The following is a 26301-nucleotide window of genomic DNA, read 5'->3' on the forward strand; positions in this document are numbered from 1 at the left end:
GTTCAGTCCTATTCGCTGGAGTACCAGATACAGCTGGATGGATGCGGCAGATCTTTTTTTCTAATCCTGGACAATCCCTTTAATACATTTGGTTAAAATCAGCTTCACATTCAGCAAACAGCAGAAGATCCTGCACCAGACTACACTGGACTGACGGAACTGCTCCAGCTCATTGGGTCAGACTGAATATGGCGACACTGGATGGGACTATTGGTTCCAGTATATTATCAGGTTATTATTCTAATACATTTGCACCACTCATGGTCTGGGATTCGATGTCAGATAGAGGAGGCTGGTGCCACGAATTCTCACATTCCAGAGACGAGTGTCCCGGCTGTTATCAGGAATATACTGCAGATATCATATCTAGAACCACTTCTTATCCTTCTCTTCTGACACTTCAAATCATCCTCCTCACAAAACACCCGTCTCCCTCAGCAAAACATCATCTCTGCTAATTCTTCTCACATTAAGATCAAGGGGCAAACACAGAATTAAATATAAGTAGCGGTTATAACACCCAAGACACGACCGCCAGAGCAACGTGAGGGGTTTACTGAGGTACAAGTCATCACTTCACGGCACCATTTTTAGAACAGTCCCCCCTCCCCCCCCCCCCACATTTACGCTCTCATAGAAGATGCTGTTTTGGCTTTGGTCTATGGTCTTCTGTTATGTTACAGGTGCATGAAGTCGCCATCGGTGGAGTCAGGGAGCTTGGACTATATATGCTTTACAGAATACCCCCGACCCTATACTACAAATCTGTGATGCAACATTTTAAGGCGGGTTCTCAAAACTTCTAAAACCTGGTTTCTATAGGCCTAAAACGGCAATATAATAAGAAGCTTTCCAATAGACTTCACTCCGGCTGCTGGTCTACTGCATCCCCTGAGGCTCAATGTTAGGAGGAGTTTGTTATGGGGAGTAGTCCATAAGGACTGCATGTCGCCTGCCAGTTGCTGTCCTCTGTGGTGATGTCACTCTGGATCAATCATCACGGTGACTGGCCGCGCACCTTTCCAAATACGAGACACAACTCGAACCAGCGGGACGGCATCAGGATGACAGGATATGTCCTTACGCTGGAATTCAGGAAGATTTCAGAACGTCACTTTTGGGTGGACTTTAAACCCCAACAAATCTAGATGCAATCTGGTCCCAGTTTGTAGAGAAGATGAGGGGACCGTGTTCTACATTTTGGCACACCACGTGGTGGCTCTTCGTCCACTCCTCTGTATTTAGAGGGGTACATCATTTCTGAATTTTTCCATTAACACCCTTGTCCGTGTGGTTTGTGTTTGGTATTCATCTGAATGAGGCGGCAATATAATACCAGACATGGAGAAGAGTGCGGATGAATATCGGGGTCCATACAAGTCTTTGCATGACAACTTTAACCCCAACACCACACAGTTCAGTCTATAAAATAAGCCGCTCTATGGGAATAAAGTGAAGTGGAAGATGTCGAGCGCACGGCGGTTTTAGTTCTGGGCTCACGGATCAGGAGTTTCCATGGAAACATTTGTCGTTCCTGTGAGGTCAGACGAGTTCTCACGCAGTCAAGGACATCCTGACATGCGCCGCTGAGAACCATCCAGGGCTGAGGGTTTTTGCTAAATTCTTCCCTTTAAGAGCCGTCACAAAACTCCAGGAGCAGGTAAAATACCTACAGGCGAGGAAGCAGTAAAAATCAGTGACTTGGAAAGACATTCATTGTGTGACCTTTACTGCAAACAATACATAACTCAATATAATGCCAGTCCATGAAGAGAGGGGCACAAAGGGGAAAATAATTAGGAGTCAAGTGTACAGATTATGTGGTGCCCAAGAGGGGATTCCACATAGAGGAGAAGTATAAAGGGAACACTTAGGGCAGATTCACATCAAAGGTAAAATGAATGCAAGCAAATTAAGTCTTTCTAACGCCATTCACAGGTAAAGGCAAAAAATTGGATCCGAAAAAGCATAAGATAAGACGTGGTCATTCAGATACAAGAAGAAGTGCGGCGATCACTCCTAGGTAAACTGCAGTCCGCTCGCACATTACACCCAATAATAATCCTCTCAATTTAAAGAGGCGCCGTCATTCTCTAGAAATGCTGTTATTTTATCTTCTGGTATCAGCAGAGACGTGACCTGAAGCTCCTGAGCCCCAACGCAAAATCTATACCAGGCACTCACCTGCCATGTGGCATGTGTAATACTGGTGTCTTATTATGTGGCTGAGGGACCTTTTGGGCCCCCCTCAAGCACCAGGCCCATTGCGACTGCTACCTCAGCCCCCTCTTTAGCGATGACCTTGGGTTGGAGATAAACTGGTAACCTGCCATGCGGGCACCTCCATAACATTCCCATGTGACTTGTCACTCCTTAAAGACCAGGTACAGTGTCATGAGGGGTAAAACCATTCAACAGCAACATAATAAAACAGCTGGCTCCACTTCTGCCTCCCAAAAATAAAATTGAAGAATTCCTAGATGTGTGCGCCTGTGCCTTTAAATCTATAAAAGCAGAACCCGGGTGAATTTTGTGCCTCCATTCTGCTGGCAGTGACACCTCATGTCTCCTAACAGACTTGCAGATAAGTTTAACACCTCTTGTGGACCGGGAGGTGGGAGGAAGACAAGACAGATCTGTCCTGAGGATCGCTGCCACAACTCCTCACAGCGCTAGGAAAAACCCACCGCAATACGGGGCGGCTGTAACTCTGCGCGGAAGGTGCGAGGACTGAAATATACAAATACAAGAGCAATATAAACCTTTATAATGTAAAGATGCATCAGAAACGTCTAGAACTGCACAAATATGATATTTTACACATTCTATCCAGGGGTCTCAGTGGGGACCTAGAGCCTAAATGATCACTGCCCCAAATGAGGAGACCAGTACTATAAGTGACATGATAGTTTGGGGGCCCTGAAATGAAAAATAAGTATTCGGCGCACAAATCTGAAGTTTTTTGAAGAAATCTTACTTTTATTTTTAGTAGTTGTAAATGCCAGAGGCTTAGTGCAGTTTGGGGCCCTATTACAGATTCTGCGTCCATCCTTCCACATCAGCTCCAATAACAACCGTACGTTTGACTTCATAAAGCAGATGTTGCAGATTGTCAGTCGCTGCGGAGCTAATGCTCTGCCAGCTAAACAAAGCAACATTCGTTTTATTGCTCCGACTACGGACTGACAGCTTTTACCTACACTGATACATTGTAACAAATTGCAGCTATGCAAAGTCAGATCATCAAACAAGTCTTTAGCCTCTGAATGTAAATTGAAATGTTCCCATTCACTGACCGCAAGCAAAGATTTTAAAAAGTTGACGTATTGAAACATAAAGGGTGTAATTTATTAAGGGACTTACGCCAGATTTCTTGCATGTAAAAGTTGCAAATTTTATGACTAAATCTGCACTAAAATGTTGAACTTTTTACTCCTCTCGCCACTTTTAAATGGCAAAAAAAGCGGATGTAGTTATGCTGGAGGGACCATCGTCATTCCAACAGAGTTACTATAATTTAGGCCGGAAATTCACATAAATTTAGAAGATAAATCTAGAGATTAGTATCTGGTGCACAGACAGTCAACAATGAGCCAAATTTATTAGGAGCCGTGAAACGCTTAATAAACGTAGCGCATTTTATTGCAATGAAGACAGGATAAGGACTGGTGTATGAGACGCCAGTCTGAGGGGCCTATTACACAGCGGGACGTGGGCCGTGTAAACCGGCAGCGATCAACGAGAATGAATGTGAAGTATTACACTACATAGCGCCAAGAAAATCCACATTAATATCCATTATCTGCCGCGAGACGAGATGAAGGACTTCTCATCACTATAGTAACATCTGCTCCGCGCGCACGTCGCAGCCTCTTCCCTGCTAACAAGACGTTCATTTTCCTACATCTCATGTGCACAAGACAACGGCAGAAACATTTGTGGAGGAATAAATGCTAAAATTGGGCCGATCATCATTATAGACAAAGGACGACCCATCAGTGCACCTTTGATAACGGAGCCGTGTTTGGTTTGGCTTTGAAACCCCGTCCACATTTATGAGCGTCGGAGAAAGTGACGCAGGGGCTTCATCAATATGGCACTTTAGAAGTTTGCCCCTATGTATTTTGGTTACTTGAACAACATCTAAATAAACAAAATTTACTTCATGTAACGATAAGGTGAAAAAAAAAAGAAAAACGTATCCATATAGACACGGGCCCGCATTTATGAAGCAGTGTACGCAGGTTTCGTCCTCACTTGAAACATTTTAGCGGTAAAATTTGCGACTTTTCTTGTATCTCTTCAAAATTTGGGGAGTCACGAGAAAAGTGAGTGTGGTCTTTAAAAGGTGCAAATCACTCCCCCCTCTCCTTTTACTTAGACTGATATTGGACCTAATTTATCGAAACAGTCGAATGGTTAAATTGGTCTTGTTGCCCGTAGCAACCAAGTACAGCTCAGCTTTCATGTCTTAAACGTCTCTAGCTTTCTCGGACACATCCGGTCTATGTTGTGCTCACAAAGCCGCTCGTCCTTCAGGATATTCCAGCTCTACGTAGTCATTTCTACAGAACCATATAGTGTACACAGCACTGAGCCGGGATCACCACAGTAAACCCTGCACATGTCTTATTGCTGGATGCAGCCGCGATGAAGGTCGTCACCGTCCACCTCCTTTAAGTGCCTCCATTAACACACTAGATCTTATAGACAGGTTGGCTCAATGCCATTAAATGCACAATAAAAAAAAACAAGAGGTGGGCGAGACAAACAGGAGGAAATTGTTTCGGATGGATAAATTTCACCCACATGTGATGACATTTGTCTATTTACAGCAAAAAAAATAGACATCCTCCCAATAAGATTGTGTTCTGCAGAACGTTCCCTATTGTACGATACACATTGCGGTGCTCAATGTCAAGTAGGAGCATTACAGCCGATGGAAGTTAGGCTTTATTCAGACGAACAGGAAAAACGTCCGTGCAACGCGCGTGATTTTCACGCGAGTTGCACGGACCTATATTAGTCTTTGGGGCCGTGCAGACATGTCCGTGATTTTTACTCAGCGTGAGTCTGCTGGAAAAGTCACGACATGTCCGTTCTTTGGGCGTTTTGCGCGAATCACGCACCCATTGAAGTCAATGGGTGCGTGAAAACCACGCATGTTGCACGGAAGCACTTCCGTGCGAACAGCGTGATTCACGCAACAGCTGTCAAAAGTATGAATGAAAACAGAAAAGCACCACGTGCTTTTCTGTTTACAAACATCCAAACGGAGTGTCATGATGGCTGCTGCGCGAAAATGCTGATGACACACGGAGCTGTTAAGTGGCTTTTGCGCAGGCAAAACGCCACGTTTTTGCGTGCGCATAAACGCCACGCTCGTGTGAATCCAGCCTTATTGTCACACTGCTCACCAGCCCCCATCATCCTCAGCAGGATTCATACCCTCCACACATACAAATCTGGAGGACTCGATTATTAAGCAGTACGGTATTACACCTGAAGACAGGGGTACAACTAGCACAAAGCCAGAAATAAAACCCAAGGTACACAGGCGGCCCACAGAAGATCCTAGGATTTGGTTGACCCCTTGATGGTTTCATATTTCAAGAAGTTCCTTGTGATGGGGCAGGAACTCATTTATGTTGTCAAAGCTACACCCATGAAGGAGATGGAGCAAATGGTTTTGCCATATTTGCCGATTGGCATGTTTGCCAGTCCATAGAATACAGTGAGAGAATGGATTGCCTTGGATTCTCTGAAACTCGCCATAAATCAATCTCAATTTGCACAATGCATCCAAATGGCTGGGAAAATGTGACCCAATTTGCAAATTAGCAGAAACTCTACGGCCACTTCACACGAGCGGACTACAGTTGCTTTTTTACGCAGCCGTATTACAAACGTTAGGGACCTACCCAGCTCCCGGTGTCTACGCCAAACCTGTCCAGAAGACTCCATTGTCAGACAGAGACCAAAAGAGTGTCCTTTCGGTCTTCGTCTGGTCGGCATGTCAGTATACTGCCAAACAAAATAATTACAATTAGAACAGTGAAGTATATTCTGTTATTCCATTACAAAAAAAATAAAAATTATATATATTTTTTTTGTACTGGAATCTGCGGGATGGATTTTTTTTTTAACATGGTAGCCTATGGATGATGATTGATGCCACTGCAAACGCCATGATCTTATCAATAGCTTTTCATGACGTATTCGTTTCATGGATACCATTATAGGCTAAAAGTAACAAATGTGTTTAACAGATGCCTTACAGTGGCATCTGTCACCCATAGGCTATAATGCATACGTCATGAGAGTTCACGAATGCCACTGTTAGGCGTCAGTCACAGCCTACATTTAACATATACGTCGGGAGCTTTTTCCTGGCGTATATGTTAAATGTGGGACAAAAATGTAACGTGTATGGAGCCAAACAACGGTTTTCTTGAATCGCAGGAGGTTCAGGTGTTGCGGCGGTTTTACCAGCCCAAAAAAGCCCCCGTATTATGATCATGGTAAAATGGCCTAAAACGGAAGGAAAAAATGTGCTCATCTCTACTCCCCTGTTAAGTGTCAACTCAAGCAAATAAAATGGTCACAAACAAGGAGATTTAATAACCTATAATAGAACTTGATGAATATTTGTCACCTACAGATCCCTCCACTAACATGAATATCTGCTTTGTGCCCGTTCATCCCTATGAGGAGGAGATTGGCTGGTGGTTTTAGGAAGGTTGATGAGACTAGAACGAGCAGTGAAAATGACGCACGGCTGAAACAACTTCCCTGCGAGAGTGGACGCCTCCCATCATCCGCAGATCACATCATCAAGAGTCCTACATGTATATAGGGATAAAGGGCCAAACAAGTGAAAATAACAGCCAAATTGTTGAACAGATGACATAGTATGCCACTTTGTAGTATCAAAATCTCTAAGATCTGAAAAGAGACTAAAATGTAACTTTTAAAACATGAAAAGGAGCAGAATTTAAAGTAAAATGGTGTTACCCGTCGAATGCACAGGTCGTCGAGAGCTGGAATATTACTTTTTATAAAAAAAATAAACAAAACAATGTAACCATTGAAATATAATGTTGTATTGATGTATTCCGTGAGTACGGCGTTTTTATAGGAAACATTGACTGGGAACCGCGTCCTAATCTCCTGGACACGGGAACAATCAAATCAACATGAAGACAAAAAACTATTTCCAATGTGCAAAGTTTTATATTTTTAATCTGTCATGGTTACAACATTAGTGAAAGTTACCCCGATATACACGTCCCACTATTCCTGCAGTGAAAAACATCGGGACCAGAATACTGGATTTCTGAGTGCTCGTGAAGTACAAATACTGACTATTCCTCTCGCTGCAAAGAAAACGAGCAGAAAAAAAGAGGTCACCACGTGATGTATGGCGTCCGGATACAGAAGACCCGCTGGATGTAAGACCTCCGCTGTCCACGTCATCCACCCACAAGTCTTCTCCAGCATCTATCAGGACAGAGATTGTCAGGATCCAAGACTAGAAACCAGATCACATCTCCTCCAGCTGGAGACTTGTAGCGTCCTTGAGCACAAGTCATTCAGCTTCTCCCAGTTTAATCCGCTTGTGTTCCCATGTTGTGTTTCTCTGACCTGGGGGCCCCATTCTGCGTTCTCTCGTTCCTCTGTAGCGTGTGAAGTTGGTGGAAGAGACGATCCCCTCGTTGTAATTCCTCCAGCTCTTTAGCACTACAGGTGGGCGTGGGGGTCTCGTAAGTGTCGTGAAAGGTTGTATAATCCACTTCATAAAATCCCTTTTCCAGAGTAAGGACTGGGATGAATCGGTGTCCCCATAAAACCTCTGTAGCCACATAGGAGCTGCGTGCTTGGCAAGTCATGCCTACAAGGATCATAAAAAAAATTAAAAAACATTTAAAAAGTGGCAACGCACAAAAGTCCCTATATGTCTGTCACCTATGGCTGAAGGGATTCCCAGCAGAGTAACATCTTACTGGCAAAGTTCTGTAAGATTTATTTCTATGGCATTTAAGGAGGTTCTGGGGTCAGATCCCAGGCTGCAGGCCCAGAACATGGAAGCAAAAACTGCTCCCGTAAATGCTGCACGCGGTATACCCAGCAAGATGGACAGATTTAACGAGTGTCGTTGACTATTGGGTATGGTAAAATGGCCAACCAGTAGTCAGGACTGGCGGGCAGTGATAGCATTTCCAGCAGCCGGTATAATATATAGGGACATGCCGGTTCCAGAAAAGGATCAGATCTGCTATTAGAAGTATAAACTGGTCTTGAGTCTGGATCAAGGCAAACTGCAATAAATGAGTGATTTTTATTCAACCACTCATCGATCCTCCATGTAACGGGCGTCTAATCTTCTGCCTGTAAAGAAGGGGTTAAGCATTGGTTGTCCGGCTCCTGTGCTGCGCAGGTTATTTATTGCTCTGCTTAATGTCCCTTGAAACAGGGAATAAAGTTAGTTTTAGAGCTAACCCGGGGGGGGGGGGGGGGGGTCAAATAATGATTTATAGGTTCTTGTGCCTAAACCAGGTTATATGAAAATCACCGCAGACGCGTTCCCTGCTTCACATTAGTATCTATGTCACAATAAAAGTAATGGAAATGTACCAGTGGAGTAACAGGTAGAGTAAATGTAGCCAATATAAAAACGCTAAAAACTATGGCAAAATTCATTTTTTTCTCACATTCCCACCATAAAAAATAAAATAAAAGTAAATCGATAAGTCCCATGTACCCCAAATGACTACCAATGAAAACTACACCTTGTCCCGCAAAAGACAAGCTCACATATGGCTACATTGACGGAAAAAAACCTAAAGTTATGGCTCTTAAAATGCGGCGCTGCAAAAACAAGTATTTTTATTTTTTTTAAAAGGGTTTTTGTTTTGCAAACGTAGGAAAACGTAAAACTTCGACATATTTGGTATCCCCATAATCGTGCCGATCCATAGAATAAGGCCCTGTTCACACGGAGTATTTTGACAAGCTTTTTGGCGCGGAAGCCGCTCCTCAAAACTCGTCAAAAACTGTCCGAAAATGCCCTATCTTCGCGCGTTTACGCCTCTGACCTCCTATTGACATCAATGGGAGGCAGAGAAAGCGTATTTCGTGGAGTTTTTTGCCCGTAGCACTCAATGGGCGCGAGCGAAAAACGTGGCGAAAATCGCGGCAAAATCTTTGAGGCTGAATTTTCCTCCTGCAAAAAACTCTGTGTGAACACAGCCTAAAGGGAACATGTTATTTATGCAGCATAGTGAACGGCGTAAATTTAGAACGTGAAAAACAATGCTGGAATAGCCGTTTACTTTCAATTCTTTCCTAAAACAAAAGTTAATCAATATATTATATGCACCCAAAAATGATGCAATTGAAAAACACAATTCGTCCCGCAAAAAACAAGCCCTTATACGGCTATATTGACGGAATAAAAAAAAATTATTACGACTCTTCGAATGCAACAGTGAAAAAACAAAAAATAATCCTTGGTCATTAACGCACAAAATGGCCTGGTCATTAAGGGGTTAAATGTCAAGTTCTGTAGCACAATAAACCAGGAGAAGCGTTGGTCATTCTTGCAGCAGGTGAGGTCAGTCAGGATTGATTTCACGGTTGATAAACTGGAGTAACATAATCGGATTAGGAAATGCTAATGATGACTAATAATGAGGATTACGCCATTACAGACAGGGCATCTTTCACTAAATATCGAGATGGACCGACAGATAACAGAGAGTAAAGTCCAGTGATTCAATAACAAGTAGAAAAGATTGAAACCAGCGCAATATAAAAAACAGTAATAAACAGAGACAAAATAATTCAAAAAGGTAACGTCGCAGTGCCAAAAGAATCGTGAAAAATCATGAGGTCCCGATAGTCAAATATTCACTAGCAAAATATTGTGGAGTGTGACTGTCCAGCTCAGACGGACCTCCGGTAATTCTTTGGACAATTGTCTATTTGGGTAAAAGCCGATGACATGGACGTGTTCCTGCAATTATTGTGAACTACAACAATAAACAGGCTGAAATAATGACCACGCATTGTCCTGTCCTGTCCACGTCTTCCCCACGTGGCTCATCAGCATCGTGCCAGCCGCCAAAGCTTTACACCCCCATAATAACGACGCATTGCTGGCCCAGAAAATAAAAACCTATAATATATCCAATATACATTTGCCCCTGTTATTCTGTAAAGCATCCGTTTGGTAAATAACCGTCTATCAATAAAAAAAAATAATATAATTCTGTATGTCAAATAAGAGAAGATAAAAAAAAAGAATGTAAAACTATTGCTCATAACTAAGAAACTTCGGAAGACAGAAACATAAAACAAGTAATTGCGGCTTTCAGACATATAGAGGGGATTACAATCAATGTCCAGAATACGGCAACACCGTGCGGAGAAAACAGAGAAATCTGCATGATCCACAATATGAACACTGCCGGCAGCCAAGGATTGGGGGAATTTATCCAGGTGACAGCAGGACATCCCGGCCAAATCATGTGCAAGAAGATGAGAATAATAGTAATCTGTAGTAATGATAGTAATATCTATAGTAATGATCATAATAGTAATCAATAGTAATAATAATAATAGTAATATATAGGAAAGATAGCAATATATATATATAGTAATGGTCATAATAGTAATAATAATAATAGTAATATATAGGAAAGATAGCAATATATATATAGTAATGGTCATAATAGTAATCAGTAGTAATGATAATAGTAATATATGGTAACGATAGTAGTATTATTATATAGTGATAGTAGTATTATTATATAGCGACGATAGTAGTATTATTATATAGTGACGATAGTAGTATTATTATATAGTGACGATAGTAGTATTATTATATAGTGACGATAGTAGTATTATTATATGGTGACGATAGTGGTATTATTATATAGTGACGATAGTAGTATTATTATATAGTGACGATAGTAGTATTATTATATAGTGACGATAGTAGTATTATTATATAGTGACGATAGTAGTATTATTATATAGTGACGATAGTAGTATTATTATATAGTGACGATAGTAGTATTATTATATAGTGACGATAGTAGTATTATTATATAGTGACGATAGTAGTATTATTATATAGTGGCGATAGTGGTATTATTATATAGTGGCGATAGTAGTAGTATTATATAGGGACGATAGTGGTATTATTATATAGTGACGATAGTAGTATTATTATATAGTGACGATAGTAGTATTATTATATAGTGACGATAGTAGTATTATTATATAGTGACGATAGTAGTATTATTATATAGTGACGATAGTAGTATTATTATATAGTGACGATAGTAGTATTATATAGTGACGATAGTAGTATTATTATATAGTGACGATAGTAGTATTATTATATAGTGACGATAGTATTATTATATAGTGACGATAGTAGTATTATTATATAGTGACGATAGTAGTATTATTATATAGTGACGATAGTAGTATTATTATATAGTGACGATAGTAGTATTATTATATAGTGACGATAGTAGTATTATTATATAGTGACGATAGTAGTATTATTATATAGTGACGATAGTAGTATTATTATATAGTGACGATAGTATTATTATATAGTGACGATAGTAGTATTATTATATAGTGACGATAGTAGTATTATTATATAGCGACGATAGTAGTATTATATAGTGACGATAGTAGTATTATTATATAGTGACGATAGTGGTATTATTATATAGTGACGATAGTGGTATTATTATATAGTGACGATAGTAGTATTATTATATAGTGACGATAGTAGTATTATTATATAGTGACGATAGTAGTATTATTATATAGTGATAGTAGTATTATTATATAGTGACGATAGTAGTATTATTATATAGTGACGATAGTAGTATTATTATATAGTGACGATAGTATTATTATATAGTGACGATGGTAGTATTATTATATAGTGACGATAGTGGTATTATTATATAGTGATAGTAGTATTATTATATAGTGACGATAGTAGTATTATTATATAGTGACGATAGTAGTATTATTATATAGTGACGATAGTAGTATTATTATATAGTGACGATAGTGGTATTATTATATAGTGACGATAGTAGTATTATTATATAGTGACGATAGTAGTATTATTATATAGTGACGATAGTAGTATTATTATATAGTGATAGTAGTATTATTATATAGTGACGATAGTAGTATTATTATATAGTGACGATAGTAGTATTATTATATAGTGACGATAGTATTATTATATAGTGACGATAGTATTATTATATAGTGACGATGGTAGTATTATTATATAGTGACGATAGTGGTATTATTATATAGTGATAGTAGTATTATTATATAGTGACGATAGTAGTATTATTATATAGTGACGATAGTAGTATTATTATATAGTGACGATAGTAGTATTATATAGTGACGATAGTAGTATTATTATATAGTGACGATAGTAGTATTATATAGTGACGATAGTAGTATTATTATATAGTGACGATAGTAGTATTATATAGTGACGATAGTAGTATTATTATATAGTGACGATAGTAGTATTATTATATAGTGACGATAGTAGTATTATTATATAGTGACGATAGTGGTATTATTATATAGTGACGATAGTGGTATTATTATATAGTGACGATAGTAGTATTATTATATAGTGACGATAGTAGTATTATTATATGGTAACGATAGTAGTATTATTATATAGTGACGATAGTAGTATTATTATATAGTGACGATAGTAGTATTATATAGTGACGATAGTAGTATTATTATATGGTGACGATAGTAGTATTATTATATAGTGACGATAGTGGTATTATTATATAGTGACGATAGTAGTATTATTATATAGTGACGATAGTAGTATTATTATATAGTGACGATAGTAGTATTATATGGTGACGATAGTAGTATTATTATATAGTGACGATAGTGGTATTATTATATAGTGACGATAGTAGTATTATTATATAGTGACGATAGTAGTATTATTATATGGTAACGATAGTAGTATTATTATATAGTGACGATAGTAGTATTATTATACAGTGATAGTAGTATTATTATATAGTGACGATAGTGGTATTATTATATAGTGACGATAGTAGTATTATTATATAGTGACGATAGTGGTATTATTATATAGTGACGATAGTAGTATTATTATATAGTGACGATAGTAGTATTATTATATAGTGACGATAGTAGTATTATTATATAGTGACGATAGTAGTATTATATAGCGACGATAGTAGTATTATTATATAGCGACGATAGTAGTATTATTATATAGCGACGATAGTGGTATTATTATATAGCGACGATAGTGGTATTATTATATAGCGACGATAGTGGTATTATTATATAGCGACGATAGTGGTATCATTATATAGTGACGATAGTAGTATTATTATATAGTGACGATAGTAGTATTATTATATAGTGACGATAGTAGTATTATTATATAGTGACGATAGTAGTATTATTATATAGTGACGATAGTAGTATTATTATATAGTGACGATAGTGGTATTATTATATAGTGACGATAGTAGTATTATTATATAGTGACGATAGTAGTATTATATAGTGACGATAGTAGTATTATATAGTGACGATAGTAGTATTATTATATAGTGACGATAGTAGTATTATTATATAGTGACGATAGTAGTATTATATAGTGACGATAGTAGTATTATTATATAGTGACGATAGTAGTATTATATAGTGACGATAGTAGTATTATTATATAGTGACGATAGTAGTATTATATAGTGACGATAGTAGTATTATTATATAGTGACGATAGTAGTATTATTATATAGTGACGATAGTAGTATTATTATATAGTGACGATAGTGGTATTATTATATAGTGACGATAGTAGTATTATTATATAGTGACGATAGTAGTATTATTATATGGTAACGATAGTAGTATTATTATATAGTGACGATAGTAGTATTATTATATAGTGACGATAGTAGTATTATATAGTGACGATAGTAGTATTATTATATGGTGACGATAGTAGTATTATTATATAGTGACGATAGTGGTATTATTATATAGTGACGATAGTAGTATTATTATATAGTGACGATAGTAGTATTATTATATAGTGACGATAGTAGTATTATATGGTGACGATAGTAGTATTATTATATAGTGACGATAGTGGTATTATTATATAGTGACGATAGTAGTATTATTATATAGTGACGATAGTATTATTATATAGTGACGATGGTAGTATTATTATATAGTGACGATAGTGGTATTATTATATAGTGATAGTAGTATTATTATATAGTGACGATAGTAGTATTATTATATAGTGACGATAGTAGTATTATTATATAGTGACGATAGTAGTATTATATAGTGACGATAGTAGTATTATTATATAGTGACGATAGTAGTATTATATAGTGACGATAGTAGTATTATTATATAGTGACGATAGTAGTATTATATAGTGACGATAGTAGTATTATTATATAGTGACGATAGTAGTATTATTATATAGTGACGATAGTAGTATTATTATATAGTGACGATAGTGGTATTATTATATAGTGACGATAGTGGTATTATTATATAGTGACGATAGTAGTATTATTATATAGTGACGATAGTAGTATTATTATATGGTAACGATAGTAGTATTATTATATAGTGACGATAGTAGTATTATTATATAGTGACGATAGTAGTATTATATAGTGACGATAGTAGTATTATTATATGGTGACGATAGTAGTATTATTATATAGTGACGATAGTGGTATTATTATATAGTGACGATAGTAGTATTATTATATAGTGACGATAGTAGTATTATTATATAGTGACGATAGTAGTATTATATGGTGACGATAGTAGTATTATTATATAGTGACGATAGTGGTATTATTATATAGTGACGATAGTAGTATTATTATATAGTGACGATAGTAGTATTATTATATGGTAACGATAGTAGTATTATTATATAGTGACGATAGTAGTATTATTATACAGTGATAGTAGTATTATTATATAGTGACGATAGTGGTATTATTATATAGTGACGATAGTAGTATTATTATATAGTGACGATAGTGGTATTATTATATAGTGACGATAGTAGTATTATTATATAGTGACGATAGTAGTATTATTATATAGTGACGATAGTAGTATTATTATATAGTGACGATAGTAGTATTATATAGCGACGATAGTAGTATTATTATATAGCGACGATAGTAGTATTATTATATAGCGACGATAGTGGTATTATTATATAGCGACGATAGTGGTATTATTATATAGCGACGATAGTGGTATTATTATATAGCGACGATAGTGGTATCATTATATAGTGACGATAGTAGTATTATTATATAGTGACGATAGTAGTATTATTATATAGTGACGATAGTAGTATTATTATATAGTGACGATAGTAGTATTATTATATAGTGACGATAGTAGTATTATTATATAGTGACGATAGTGGTATTATTATATAGTGACGATAGTAGTATTATTATATAGTGACGATAGTAGTATTATATAGTGACGATAGTAGTATTATATAGTGACGATAGTAGTATTATTATATAGTGACGATAGTAGTATTATTATATAGTGACGATAGTAGTATTATATAGTGACGATAGTAGTATTATTATATAGTGACGATAGTAGTATTATATAGTGACGATAGTAGTATTATTATATAGTGACGATAGTAGTATTATTATATAGTGACGATAGTAGTATTATTATATAGTGACGATAGTAGTATTATTATATAGTGACGATAGTAGTATTATTATATAGTGACGATAGTGGTATTATTATATAGTGACGATAGTAGTATTATTATATAGTGACGATAGTAGTATTATTATATGGTAACGATAGTAGTATTATTATATAGTGACGATAGTAGTATTATTATATAGTGACGATAGTGGTATTATTATATAGTGACGATAGTAGTAGTAGTATTATACAGTGACGATAGTAGTATTATTATATAGTGACGATAGTGGTATTATTATATAGTGACGATAGTAGTATTATTATACAGTGACGATAGTAGTATTATTATATAGTGACGATAGTGGTATTATTATATAGTGACGATAGTGGTATTATTATATAGTGACGATAGTAGTATTATTATATAGTGACGATAGTAGTATTATTATATAGTGACGATAGTGGTATTATTATATAGTGACGATAGTAGTATTATTATATAGTGACGATAGTAGTATTATTATATGGTAACGATAGTAGTATTATTATATAGTGACGATAGTAGTATTATTATATAGTGACGATAGTAGTATTATATAGTGACGATAGTAGTATTATTATATGGTGACGATAGTAGTATTATTATATAGTGACGATAGTGGTATTATTATATAGTGACGATAGTAGTATTATTATATAGTGACGATAGTAGTATTATTATATAGTGACGATAGTAGTATTATATGGTGACGATAGTAGTATTATTATATAGTGACGATAGTGGTATTATTATATAGTGACGATAGTAGTATTATTATATAGTGACGATAGTAGTATTATTATATGGTAACGATAGTAGTATTATTATATAGTGACGATAGTATTATTATATAGTGACGATAGTAGTATTATTATATAGTGACGATAGTGGTATTATTATACAGTGACGATAGTAGTATTATTATACAGTGACGATAGTGGTATTATTATATAGTGACGATAGTAGTATTATTATATGGTAACGATAGTAGTATTATTATATAGTGACGATAGTAGTATTATTATATGGTAACGATAGTAGTATTATTATATAGTGACGATAGTAGTATTATTATATAGTGACGATAGTGGTATTATTATATAGTGACGATAGTAGTAGTATTATTATATAGTGACGATAGTAGTATTATTATATAGTGACGATAGTAGTATTATTATATAGTGACGATAGTAGTATTATTATATAGTGACGATAGTAGTATTATTATATAGTGACGATAGTAGTATTATTATATAGTGACGATAGTAGTATTATATAGCGACGATAGTAGTATTATTATATAGCGACGATAGTAGTATTATTATATAGCGACGATAGTAGTATTATTATTATATAGTGACGATAGTAGTATTATTATATAGTGACGATAGTGGTATTATTATATAGTGACGATAGTGGTATTATTATATAGTGACGATAGTGGTATTATTATATAGTGACGATAGTGGTATTATTATATAGTGACGATAGTGGTATTATTATATAGTGACGATAGTGGTATTATTATATAGTGACGATAGTGGTATTATTATATAGTGACGATAGTAGTATTATATAGTGACGATAGTAGTAGTATTATATAGTGACGATAGTAGTATTATTATATAGTGACGATAGTAGTATTATTATATAGTGACGATAGTGGTATTATTATATAGTGACGATAGTAGTAGTATTATATAGTGACGATAGTAGTATTATTATATAGTGACGATAGTAGTATTATTATATAGTGACGATAGTAGTATTATTATATAGTGACAATAGTAGTATTATTATATAGTGACGATAGTAGTATTATTATATAGTGACGATAGTAGTATTATTATATAGTGACAATAGTATTATTATATAGTGACGATAGTAGTATTATTATATAGTGACGATAGTAGTATTATTATATAGTGACGATAGTAGTATTATTATATAGTGACGATAGTAGTATTATTATATAGTGACGATAGTAGTATTATTATATAGTGACGATAGTAGTATTATTATATAGTGACGATAGTAGTATTATTATATAGTGACGATAGTAGTATTATTATATAGTGACGATAGTAGTATTATTATATAGTGACGATAGTAGTATTATTATATAGTGACGATAGTAGTATTATTATATAGTGACGATAGTAGTATTATTATATAGTGACGAAAGTAGTATTATTATATAGTGACGATAGTAGTATTATTATATAGTGACGATAGTAGTATTATTATATAGTGACGATAGTAGTATTATTATATAGTGACGATAGTAGTATTATTATATAGTGACGATAGTAGTATTATTATATAGGGACGATAGTAGTATTATTATACAGTGACGAGAGTAGTATTATTATACAGTGACGATAGTAGTATTATTATACAGTGACGATAGTAGTATTATTATATAGTGACGATAGTAGTATTATTATATAGTGACGATAGTGGTATTATTATATAGTGACGATAGTGGTATTATTATATAGTGACGATAGTGGTATTATTATATAGTGACGATAGTGGTATTATTATATAGTGACGATAGTGGTATTATTATATAGTGACGATAGTGGTATTATTATATAGTGACGATAGTGGTATTATTATATAGTGACGATAGTGGTATTATTATATAGTGACGATAGTGGTATTATTATATAGTGACGATAGTGGTATTATTATATAGTGACGATAGTAGTATTATTATATAGTGACGATAGTATTATTATATAGTGACGATAGTAGTATTATTATATAGTGACGATAGTAGTATTATTATATAGTGACGATAGTGGTATTATTATATAGTGACGATAGTAGTATTATTATATAGTGACGATAGTAGTATTATTATATAGTGACGATAGTAGTATTATTATATAGTGACGATAGTATTATTATTATATAGTGACGATAGTAGTATTATTATATAGTGACGATAGTATTATTATTATATAGTGACGATAGTATTATTATTATATAGTGACGATAGTAGTATTATTATATAGTGACGATAGTATTATTATATAGTGACGATAGTAGTATTATTATATAGTGACGATAGTAGTATTATTATATAGTGACGATAGTAGTATTATATAGTGACGATAGTAGTATTATATAGTGACGATAGTAGTATTATTATATAGTGACGATAGTAGTATTATTATATAGTGACGATAGTAGTATTATTATATAGTGACGATAGTAGTATTATTATATAGTGACGATAGTAGTATTATTATATAGTGACGATAGTAGTATTATTATATAGTGACGATAGTAGTATTATTATATAGTGACGATAGTAGTATTATTATATAGTGACGATAGTGGTATTATATAGTGACGATAGTAGTATTATTATATAGTGACGATAGTAGTATTATTATATAGTGACGATAGTAGTATTATTATATAGTGACGATAGTGGTATTATTATATAGTGACGATAGTAGTATTATTATATAGTGACGATAGTAGTATTATTATATAGTGACGATAGTAGTATTATTATATAGTGACGATAGTAGTATTATTATATAGTGACGATAGTGGTATTATATAGTGACGATAGTGGTATTATTATATAGTGACGATAGTAGTATTATTATATAGTGACGATAGTAGTATTATTATATAGTGACGATAGTAGTATTATTATATAGTGACGATAGTAGTATTATTATATAGTGACGATAGTAGTATTATTATATAGTGACGATAGTGGTATTATTATATAGTGACGATAGTGGTATTATTATATAGTGACGATAGTAGTATTATTATATAGTGACGATAGTGGTATTATTATATAGTGGCGATAGTAGTATTATTATATAGTGATAGTAGTATTATTATATAGTGACGATAGTAGTATTATTATATAGTGACGATAGTAGTATTATTATATAGTGACGATAGTAGTATTATTATATAGTGACGATAGTAGTATTATTATATAGTGACGATAGTAGTATTATTATATAGTGACGATAGTGGTATTATATAGTGACGATAGTGGTATTATTATATAGTGACGATAGTAGTATTATTATATAGTGACGATAGTAGTATTATTATATAGTGACGATAGTAGTATTATTATATAGTGACGATAGTAGTATTATTATATAGTGACGATAGTAGTATTATTATATAGTGACGATAGTGGTATTATTATATAGTGACGATAGTGGTATTATTATATAGTGACGATAGTAGTATTATTATATAGTGACGATAGTGGTATTATTATATAGTGGCGATAGTAGTAGTATTATATAGTGACGATAGTAGTATTATTATATAGTGACGATAGTAGTATTATTATATAGTGACGATAGTAGTATTATTATATAGTGACGATAGTAGTATTATTATATAGTGACGATAGTGGTATTATTATATAGTGACGATAGTGGTATTATTATATAGTGACGATAGTAGTATTATATAGGGACGATAGTAGTATTATTATATAGAGATAGTAGTATTATTATATAGTGACGATAGTATTATTATTATATAGTGACGATAGTAGTATTATTATATAGTGACGATAGTGGTATTATTATATAGTGACGATAGTGGTATTATTATATAGTGACGATAGTGGTATTATTATATAGTGACGATAGTAGTATTATATAGGGACGATAGTAGTATTATTATATAGTGATAGTAGTATTATTATATAGTGACGATAGTATTATTATTATATAGTGACGATAGTAGTATTATTATATAGTGACGATAGTAGTATTATATAGTGACGATAGTAGTATTATTATATAGTGACGATAGTATTATTATATAGTGACGATAGTAGTATTATTATATAGTGACGATAGTAGTATTATTATATAGTGACGATAGTAGTATTATTATATAGTGACGATAGTAGTATTATTATATAGTGACGATAGTGGTATTATTATATAGTGACGATAGTGGTATTATTATATAGTGACGATAGTAGTATTATTATATAGTGACGATAGTAGTATTATTATATAGTGACGATAGTGGTATTATTATATAGTGACGATAGTAGTATTATTATATAGTGACGATAGTGGTATTATTATATAGTGACGATAGTGGTATTATTATATAGTGACGATAGTGGTATTATTATATAGTGGCGATAGTAGTAGTATTATATAGTGACGATAGTAGTATTATTATATAGTGACGATAGTAGTATTATTATATAGTGACGATAGTAGTATTATATAGTGACGATAGTAGTATTATTATATAGTGACGATAGTAGTATTATTATATAGTGACGATAGTAGTATTATTATATAGTGACGATAGTAGTATTATATAGTGACGATAGTAGTATTATTATATAGTGACGATAGTAGTATTATTATATAGTGACGATAGTAGTATTATTATATAGGGACGATAGTAGTATTATTATATAGTGACGATAGTGGTATTATTATATAGTGACGATAGTGGTATTATTATATAGTGACGATAGTAGTATTATTATATAGTGACGATAGTAGTATTATTATATAGTGACGATAGTATTATTATTATATAGTGACGATAGTAGTATTATTATATAGTGACGATAGTGGTATTATTATATAGTGACGATAGTGGTATTATTATATAGTGACGATAGTAGTATTATTATATAGTGACGATAGTAGTATTATTATATAGTGACGATAGTAGTATTATTATATAGTGACGATAGTAGTATTATTATACAGTGACGATAGTAGTATTATTATATAGTGACGATAGTAGTATTATTATATAGTGACGATAGTAGTATTATGATATAGTGACGATCGTAGTATTATTATATAGCGACGATAGTAGTATTATTATATAGTGACGATAGTGGTATTATTATATAGTGACGATAGTGGTATTATTATATAGTGACGATAGTAGTATTATTATATAGTGACGATAGTGGTATTATTATATAGTGACGATAGTAGTATTATTATATAGTGACGATAGTAGTATTATTATATAGTGACGATAGTAGTAGTATTATACAGTGACGATAGTAGTATTATTATATAGTGACGATAGTAGTATTATTATATAGTGACGATAGTAGTATTATTATATAGTGACGATAGTAGTATTATTATATAGTGACGATAGTAGTATTATTATATAGTGACGATAGTAGTATTATTATATAGTGACGATAGTAGTATTATTATATAGTGACGATAGTAGTATTATTATATAGTGACGATAGTAGTATTATGATATAGTGACGATCGTAGTATTATTATATAGCGACGATAGTGGTATTATTATATAGTGACGATAGTATTATTATATAGTGACGATAGTAGTATTATTATATAGTGACGATAGTAGTATTATTATATAGTGACGATAGTAGTATTATTATATAGTGACGATAGTAGTATTATTATATAGTGACGATAGTGGTATTATTATATAGTGACGATAGTAGTATTATTATATAGTGACGATAGTAGTATTATTATATAGTGACGATAGTAGTATTATTATATAGTGACGATAGTAGTATTATTATATAGTGACGATAGTGGTATTATTATATAGTGACGATAGTGGTATTATTATATAGTGACGATAGTAGTATTATATAGGGACGATAGTAGTATTATTATATAGTGACGATAGTAGTATTATATAGGGACGATAGTAGTATTATTATATAGTGACGATAGTAGTATTATATAGTGACGATAGTAGTATTATTATATAGTGACGATAGTAGTATTATTATATAGTGACGATAGTAGTATTATTATACAGTGACGATAGTGGTATTATTATATAGTGACGATAGTGGTATTATTATATAGTGACGATAGTAGTATTATTATATAGTGACGATAGTAGTATTATTATATAGTGACGATAGTGGTATTATTATATAGTGACGATAGTGGTATTATTATATAGTGACGATAGTAGTATTATTATATAGTGACGATAGTGGTATTATTATATAGTGACGATAGTGGTATTATTATATAGTGACGATAGTGGTATTATTATATAGTGACGATAGTAGTATTATTATATAGTGACGATAGTATTATTATTATATAGTGACGATAGTAGTATTATTATATAGTGACGATAGTATTATTATATAGTGACGATAGTAGTATTATTATATAGTGACGATAGTGGTATTATTATATAGTGACGATAGTGGTATTATTATATAGTGACGATAGTAGTATTATTATATAGTGACGATAGTATTATTATTATATAGTGACGATAGTAGTATTATTATATAGTGACGATAGTATTATTATATAGTGACGATAGTAGTATTATTATATAGTGACGATAGTAGTATTATTATATAGTGACGATAGTAGTAATAGGTAGCAGGGTTATATATAGGTTGACTGTAGGCTCTGTTCACATCACATTTGGCCCATACAACTGATGTATACAGTTATAGGCCAAAAAAAGTATATGACCAAATACTGCGAGGACCCCATATGCAATGGTACGGCCAATAGGTGTCATTCTGCATACATTTAGTAGGTTTACGTCTAGATACTGAACAACATAGCCTGAAATACTACACGGTGGGTGTTCACCTCTGCTTAAAAGATGCATCATGTGGAATAATAAAAATATATAGAGAGGCAGCACTCCAAGAGGTTGAACGCAAAGTCGGGATCTGATTGATACAGCGCTATAATATATATTTTATTAACAGACCGATAAAGCCAAATGACTCACCTCTTGCTTCTACTTTTCCCTTTCACAGTTGACAGCCTCAAAGTCCTGGCTTTCTAGTTTGGCCAATGACCACTATCCAGGCGTTTTGTGGCAAGTACAAAAATAATAAAACAGCAACATCTACCTAGAAGCATCATGAAGTTCTAGTATATTTTGCTGGATGTTCTTCAACTCCTCTATATTGACTACAGTTTCTAAGTCCTAACATTGCAGGAGGGCCGGCGACCTCCATCCAAGAGTGTCGAGGGAATTAAATACAAGTAACAGAAATGGAAAACCGTAAAATCTTCTAAAATAAGATCAGACCTGCTGGAATTCAAACCTACGTGTCGTATAATTCGCGTGCTATAATCGGCTCTTCCGTTCCCCCTAATAACGTGTATGTAATGGTTTATATATCCTTAATCAAGACTTCAGACATGACTTACCTGTGGCTTCCACCATGCCTTCCAAAATCACAACTATTTCAAAGTCCTCAGCTTCCAGGTGAGAGCGAGACATTTCCCAAAAGGGGCTCTTCTCATTGAATTCATGTGAAATGATGAGTGGAGAGACGAGGAAGAGGCGGTCATCCCCGGTGTCAAAGCCAACATTGATGTCCGTTTGATTCAGAGGAATAAATTCTCCTTCTTTTGTCTGCTTGGATTTGATGAGTTTGGCTCTTATAGAGGCTTCCACAATATGAGAACTTCGGAGATCTCCAACACGAAACATCAGACATAGTTTCCCATCCCTGAGGGAAATGACTGTGTTATTCGAGAACATGAGGGTCTCTGCTCGTTTCTTAGGTTGGCTTATCTTTACAAACATGCAACCAACCATCATGGCATTAACTATGGAGCCCAGAATGGCTTGAATTAACAGTAAGACAATTCCTTCAGGACACTTCTCGGTTATTACTCGGTATCCATAACCAATGGTGGTTTCGGTTTCAATGGAGAAGAGAAACGCAGACACAAAGCCATTAAGATTTTCCACACAAGGGACCCAACTTTTGTCATCTACATGTTCAAGATCTCCCCTGATGTATGCAATAAGCCACCAAATCAGTCCAAAGAATAGCCAAGTAACTGTGTACACCAGGGTGAAGATGAACAGGCTGAAATGCCACTTGAGGTCCACTAGGGTAGTGAAGAGGTCACTGAAGTATCGGTAGGTCTCTTTGACATTGCCATGGTGTACATTACACTTGCCGTCTTTCTCCATGTATCTCTGCCGAGGTTTTCTGTGCTCAGAGAATGGATGGAATCGATCGACGGTCAAGGCTGCGTCTTCTCGTGCCCGTTTGGGTAACTTTTTAGACTCCCTGGGAGTTATGTCAACGTCTAAGTCCTGGTCCATGGAAACTCTTAAGTCTCTTGCCATGATGGGTGTGTAGCTGCTGAATGAGAAGAGAAAACATTCACTGAAACCAATGTTTGAAAGATCATCTTTATTCAGTGTCCGGGTCAATGGTAGATTAATACATATACATGACAGAGGGATTCGGCGTGATCACTAATCTCTGTAATGTATTCTGAAGCATGGTCACTCCTGAGATGTCAGAGATAACTGCATTTCCCCAGTACCAAAAACAAGTCTAACATGATGGAATCAAATTATCGATGGGGCACAACTCTTCTAGGTCTAACAAAGAATGTAATTACCGCACAGCAGCTGTTCTATAGGGGAGGCCAACATTATATTCCTAGGCTGCACACAACATACAGATTTAACAGACGTTCTCTTATTGTATTTTATTTTAGCATTTTACGTGTCTAAGGGCCTGTTCACATCAGCGTTCGCTTTCCGTTCCGGGGTTCCGTCTGAGGTTTCTGTCGGGTGAACCCCGCAATGGAAAGTGAAACTGAAATGACAGCTTCCGTTACCATTAAGATCAATGGTGACGGAAACATGGCTAATGGTTTCCGTTCGTCACCATTCCGGCAGGTTTCCGTTTTAATGACGGAATCAATAGCGGAGTCGACTGTGCTACGGATTCCGTCGGAAAACCTGGAAACCTGCTGGAATTGTGACGAACGGAAACCATTAGCCATGTTTCCGTCACCATTGATATCAATGGTGACTGAAGCAGAAGCTGTGGTTTCACTCTCCATTGCGGGGCTCACCCGACGGAAGCCTCAGACGGAACCCCGGAACGGAAAGCGAACGGTGATGTGAACAGGCCCTAAGTCTTGTAATTTAATTAAAATCTGGTCCTCACATTACCTGCAGAGACCCATGACATGGACTCAATACCCTTATGTGTACAAAAGACTACATAAAAAAAAGTAACAAGGCATTTTCAAGATCTCTGCTTGTTGTTGGTAAATGAAGACATCATTGATATAATGAAATTTGATCATATTCAACTAGCAAAGGCAACGTAAGGTAGAGCTTTCCAGTCACTGACAGCAATGAGAGAACTTGAAGATCTTAAAGTTGCAGAACTGGTAAACATACAAGGATTAAGGTTTATTCACATAAGACAGGAAAACCCCATAAAACTATTGAGAAACATCTCCCTCCTACAGTACATCCAGTTACACAAATTAATCAATAAATAAAATACAAAATATATATTGACAGACATTAAAAAAAGTCCATAGAAATAGCAGCGTAACTTTAGCCGTGCACATACATAGGTCTCGCGTTTCCACCCTGTGGTGTGATTGTCAGTGTGAGGGCAGAGTTAGGCCCCGTGCACACGA

The 26301-nt window shown here is 34.4% G+C and overlaps 1 protein-coding gene and 1 long non-coding RNA gene across 4 annotated transcripts in view; one reads left to right on the forward strand and one right to left on the reverse strand.

Moving 5' to 3' along the window:
• Positions 1–1575: 1575 nt before the first annotated feature.
• Positions 1576–24319, forward strand: LOC142661695 (uncharacterized). Its single transcript, XR_012850791.1, has 3 exons — positions 1576–1660; positions 1939–2023; positions 23640–24319. It is a non-coding gene; the product is annotated as an uncharacterized LOC142661695 (long non-coding RNA).
• Positions 7230–26301, reverse strand: part of KCNJ5 (potassium inwardly rectifying channel subfamily J member 5) — a 63355-nt gene continuing 44283 nt past the window's right edge. For 2 of the 3 annotated variants that reach the window (XM_075839151.1, XM_075839152.1), the window contains exons 4-5: positions 24040–24992; positions 7230–7891 (exon numbers count right to left, since the gene is read on the reverse strand). In XM_075839151.1, coding sequence (XP_075695266.1) covers positions 7608–7891; positions 24040–24992 — 1237 coding nt within the window. In that variant the 3' untranslated portion in view covers positions 7230–7607. The remainder of the gene's footprint in view (positions 7892–24039; positions 24993–26301) is intronic. The other variant, XM_075839153.1, reaches the window with a different exon arrangement.

Source organism: Rhinoderma darwinii, chromosome 10, assembly GCF_050947455.1.
Source record: "Rhinoderma darwinii isolate aRhiDar2 chromosome 10, aRhiDar2.hap1, whole genome shotgun sequence".
Lineage (NCBI taxonomy): Eukaryota > Metazoa > Chordata > Amphibia > Anura > Rhinodermatidae > Rhinoderma > Rhinoderma darwinii.